Source organism: Otolemur garnettii, unplaced genomic scaffold (assembly GCF_000181295.1).
Source record: "Otolemur garnettii isolate 467f Iridium unplaced genomic scaffold, OtoGar3 scaffold00085, whole genome shotgun sequence".
Taxonomy (NCBI): domain Eukaryota; kingdom Metazoa; phylum Chordata; class Mammalia; order Primates; family Galagidae; genus Otolemur; species Otolemur garnettii.
Window position 1 is genome coordinate 3,233,916 of NW_003852480.1, and position 5,502 is coordinate 3,239,417.

Sequence of the window (5,502 nt, forward strand, 5' to 3'; positions counted from 1 at the left end):
GCCACAATGCCTGGCCATTTTTTGGCTGCAGCCATCATTGTTTGGCGGCCCAGGTTGGGGACTCAAACCCCCCACCTTAGGTGTATGTGGCTGGCGCTTCAGCCGCTTGAGCCACTGGCGCCGAGCCTGCCTTTTCAATAAAAAGAAAATGGTGCATGTTCTTAGGATGAACCCTTTCAGTGCTTTCTTATAACAAACTAGCACTTAGAATTTTTGTTGCAAAGAAAGGAAGAATAATTTTTAGTTCCTAACAACTGAATCTAGAAAGTTGAAGAATTTAAGGTTATGGTTTTATTTGCCTTAGCAGATTTCATGTTCTAGGTCAAATGCCTCAGTAAAAGGATTTTAAGAAAAATAAATACCTTATAGTTTTAGAACTTTTAATTGGCATCTTTTATGCTACATTTCTAAATTTATGTTAATTTACTATTTTCCAAAGTAAAGTCCAGAGACCATAAAATAACCATGGAATTGATTCTCTGCCTGATAAAAGTAAATGGCCAGCAAAGATGGACCCTCCTGGTTCGCCTTAGGGGCCAGGAGAGGGAAAGGGCGCTCTCCCCAAGTACCGACCTGTTCCAGGCAGCCATGAGTGGGGCTGCACTCTCACTCACATGACACCCTGTCTCAAAAAAATTAAATAAACAAATAGACTAGGAATACTTGGATTGCTTAGGAGCTTCTCTCGCCAGTTACTTAACCAATCAAAGTTAGTCACTGTTGAGTAGTGAAACGGCTTAGTTAACATCCATACATACCTGTCCTGCCACCACCACACCTCAATCCCGCATCACACACAATCACATTTGCTACTTCACTGCATTCGCCGTTTTAATAATTACTTTTACATTTTTAATAAGCATTTGTAGCGTGAAATAGCCTACCCCGTTTTTAATGGCTGGTGTGTTATCTTTGGTGTAGCACGGAAGGAGGGCAGGTACCGCGAGCCCCCACCGACCCCGCCGGGCTACGTCGGGATCCCCATCACGGACTTCCCAGAAGGGCATGCCCACCCAGCCAGGAAGCCTCCGGACTACAACGTGGCGCTCCAGAGGTCTCGGATGATCGCCCGGCCCTCCGACTCAGCTGGGCCTGCACCCGCACAGCAGCCACCCGGGCACCCGGCCAGCAGCAGGCCTGCGAACAAACCTCAGTGGCACCGGCCCAGCGAGTCCGACCCGCGCCTCGGCCCCTACCAGTCTCCGGGGTTTTCCGCCGAGGAGGACGGTACATACACACATGCATGTTCTTAAGCATTCGAGATAGAGGTGTTCACTTCTGCCTGTACGCTTCCCAAGGCAGTTCTTGTTTTCTTAATGCTGTCGTCAGCTGTATCTATATACCCTACACCGGGAACATTTTATATTCAGAGTTCCAAATTAGGAACAATTTAGTTCCTAAATTGTTAGGGACCAATTAGGGTTACAGTTTTTGACTTTTCTGTGTGTGCACACTCATGTGTGTTTATGCTTTTGTTTCCCTCAGTGGTTTAAGATATGCCAGTGCTCACAGAGGGAATTGCTTTTAAAAAAGTGTGTGCTAGGGCTGGGTGCCTGTGGCTCAAGTGGCTAAGGTGCCAGCCATATACACCTAAGGTGGCGGGTTTGAATCCAGCCCGGGCCCACCAAACAACAATGCCGGCTGCAACGAAAAAATAGCCAGGCATTATGGCGGGTGCCTGTGGTCCCAGCTACTTGGGAGGCTGAGGCAGGAGACTCACTTGAGCCCAGGAGTTGGAGGTTGCTGTGAGCTGTGATGCCACTGCACTCTACCCAGGGGGACAGCTTAAGGCTCTGTCTTTTAAAAAAAAAAAAAAGTGTGTACCTCACTAGATATTTTTTTCTAATTCTCACAAAAATTTAAGTACTTCTGTGGCCCTATTTTAAGGAAAAGAATAAAATCTTACAAATATGTGCTCTTTGCAAGAATTTTTTGAAACATCTTGAGCTGTCAGACATGGATGGTTAAAGTTGTTTGTGGAATCATATTTGTATTCAATAAGTTGCAACACATTTGGAAATTTAAGTCTGATAAAGAAATATACTTTCTCTATGGCCTTTTTGTCTTGTGTCTACAAATCAACGTGGCCCTTCTGCATTGAGCATGAGCCAGGGAGAGCATGTCCCCCTGTTCTTCTTCTTCTTCTTTATTTTTTCTTTTTTATTGAGACAGAGTCTCACTGTGTCCACAGTAACTAAACATACCCAAAAGAATTCAACCTCGCCTTGACTTAACTAACATGAACCGTCAGAGTTAAAAGTCACAAACTTACTATGATGAGCTGTATATTTTAAAATTTGTACAAGAACCTGATTTTCATAATTCTGAGTCCATAGTTACCAACCAGGGGTGATTTTGTCCTTAGGGGACCCTTGACAACATCTGGAGATGTCTGGGGTTGTCACTTCTGGGGTAGGGGGTGCTGTAAAAAACATCCTGTGATGCCCAGGAAAGACACATGCTATTTTATAACTTTTAGCAATGAATTCACCATTAATAATTTTCTGACAAAAAAATACATAATGTATATGTTTTAATATTATAAATATTTAAATATATGCATTATATATACTTTTAACATTTTGATAGTGGTATCATTGCCTAGAAAAAAAGACAAAGATTTTAAAGGAATTATACTTAAAAACAGCTGTAATATTTTTACTTAGCACATCAATGAATGCATTCTCTGTAGCACAAGAAGTTACTTGCTTGCTTATTGATTTTTTTTTTTCGTTCCTCTTGCTGTATTTGCAGAAGATGAACAAGTGTCTGCTGTTTGAGGCACAGGCAAGCCACGAGTAAGGAGAGCACAAGAAGACGTCCCAAGCATTGGAGCCTTGGAACTCACATTCTGAGGATGGTGGACCAGTTTGCCTCCTTCCCTGCCTTAAAAGCAGCATGGGGCTTCTTCTCCCCTTCTTCCCTTCCCCTTTGCATGTGAAATACTGTGAAGAAATTGCCCTGGCACTTTTCAGACTTTGTTGCTTGAAATGCACAGCGCAGCAACCTCCCAGCTCCCGCTGTTGCTGCCTGCCACATCACACAGTATCATTCCAGATTCCAAGATCATCACGACGAGATGATTCACTCTGGCTGCACTTCTCAATGCCTGGAAGGATTTTTAAAAATCTTCCTTTTAGATTTCAAACCAGTCCTAGCACTTGGTCTCATTGGGATAATGAGAAAAGCTAGCCATTGAACTACTTGGGGCCTTTAACCCACCGAGGAAGACAAAGAAAACAATGAAATCCTTTGAGTACAGTGCTTGTCCACTTGTTTACAATGTCCTCCTTTTTAAAAAGAAATGAATTTAAAGATTGTGTTCTGAGAGTAAATGTTTTATCCATTCAATGATTACAGTATTATTTTGAACCTTAATTAGGGTTGCCAGCCTGGTTTCTAAAAAACCAAATATGCCGGACAGGGTGTGGCTGTACCAAGAAGAGGGGAAGGCATGGCTTGTGACCCTGTCTCCCCACGTGGCCTCACCCGTGAAGTGCCCTATCCTGGAACTGTAAAATGTTAGCCAATTACTTAAATACCAAGTCACCTCATCTGCTCCTTCCCCAGTGGGTGAGGTTCCTCTGTAAATCTGTTTGCACATGGCCAGGGGAGGGAAATAGGACTCTTGTGTCCTGTCTGAGCCTTATGGAGGCAGGACAGTGTCATTTGAAGGGCGTGTCCTGCTCCATCGAGATGGATGGCAAACCCCATTTTTAAGTTATGGTTCTTTGATTTTTATCAATTTAGAGTTTTAGGTTTTGTTTTTGGTTTTCTTTTTCTTTTCTTTCTTCTTTTTTTTTTTTAAAGAAACATTTATAACTGGACAACATGGCAGTGAAAGCAGCTTGGGATATGAGAGCTAATGCCAGCTGTTTTTACTGCTCTTTCAAGACAGCCTCCCTTACTGAATTGGCATTAGGGAATAAACAAGCCTTTAAACATGACAAAAGATCAAAAGCTGGTTAGACACACCAGCCTTTGCAAGGCGGGTTAGTCACCAAAGACTAACCTCCAAGTGGCTTTATGGACGCTGAGTTTAGAGAAGGCCTAAGTGTAGCAACCATCTGCTCACAGCTGCTATTAACCTTGTAATGACTGAAAATGACCCCTCCACTCTATTTTTGTGTTGTTTTTGCACAGACTCCGGAAAAGTGAAGGCTGCCAATCCGAGTAGTACTCAAATGTGAGGAACTGCTGGTCTTGGACTTTTTTTTTTTTTTCATTAAATTCAGCTGATCATATTGATCAGTAGTAAACGTAAATAGCTTCAAATTTTAAAAGTGGAATTGCAGTGTTTTTTCACTGTATCAAACAATGTCAGTGCTTTATTTAATAATTCTCTTCTGTATCATGGCATTTGTCTACTCGCTTATATATTACATTGTCAATTATGCATTTGTAATTTTACATGTAATATGCATTATTTGCCAGTTTTATTATATAGGCTGTGGACCTCATGTGCATATAGAAAGACAGAATCTAGCTCTACCACAAGTTGCACAAATGTTACCTAAGCATTAAGTAATTGTAGAACATAGGACTGCTAATCTCAGTTCACTCTGTGATGTCAAGTGCAGAATGTACAATTAACTGGTGATTTCCTCATACTTTTGATACTACTTGTACCTGTATGTCTTTTAGAAAGACATTGGTGGAGTCTGTATCCCTTTTGTATTTTTAATACAATAATTGTACATATTGGTTATATTTTTGTTGAAGATGGTAGAAATGTACTATGTTTATGCTTCTACATCCAGTTTGTACAAGCTGGAAAATAAATAAATATAACATAAAGCGATGCCTGTATTCTTAATGAATCATGCGTTACTATTGAAGTATAGTTTCACTACAAAAGCAAGTCCTCGAGAGGTCCGATGAGACTTAGCCCCTAGATTGGTAGAAACTGGCCAATAGCTTGTTTATTTAAGATAGCCTTCTGTTGATTCAAAGAAATTAATGTCATTAATGTTAGCACCAGACAAACCATGTTCAGAATTCAGCATTTCAGAGGTTCAATGAAAACTGAAGATGATATCACAATATATTTTTATTTGTCTCTTCTCAACCTTTTTCCAATAACAATCTCTATGGGATATAATATTTTACTTCCTATTATATATACTGAGAAATAAAACCTCAGAGAACTTAAACTCATGTTCAAGGTCATAAGCATCGAGAGTACAATTTAATGATTCTTTATTTCTCATTAGTACATATTGTTATGTCTGTGAGTGCTGATGTGTGGTTAAGTCTGAATATTTCAGCCCATAAAATGGTCATTTGGCTCGGCGCCTATGGCTCAGCGGCTAAGACGCCAGCCACGTACACCTGAGCTGGCAGGTTCTAATCTTGCCTGGGCCCACCAAACAACAATGATGGCTACAAACAAAAAATAGCCAGGCACCTGTAGTCCCAGCTACTTGGGAAGTGGAGGCAGGAGAATCGCTTGAGCCCAGGAGTTGGAGGTTGCTGTGACACTGCAGCACTCTACCCAGGGGG

At 41.4% G+C, this 5,502-nt stretch overlaps 1 protein-coding gene across 14 annotated transcripts in view; it reads left to right on the top strand.

The window, feature by feature from the left end:
* The window catches only part of RAPGEF2 (Rap guanine nucleotide exchange factor 2), a 291,756-nt gene extending 286,950 nt beyond the window's left edge, over positions 1–4,806 (top strand). For 13 of the 14 annotated variants that reach the window (XM_023516027.1, XM_023516031.1, XM_023516029.1 and 10 more), the window contains 2 exons: positions 922–1,227; positions 2,755–4,806. In XM_023516027.1, the coding sequence (XP_023371795.1) occupies positions 922–1,227; positions 2,755–2,780 (332 nt within the window). In that variant the 3' untranslated portion in view covers positions 2,781–4,806. The remainder of the gene's footprint in view (positions 1–921; positions 1,228–2,754) is intronic. The other variant, XM_023516032.1, reaches the window with a different exon arrangement.
* The last annotated feature ends 696 nt before the right edge of the window (positions 4,807–5,502 follow it).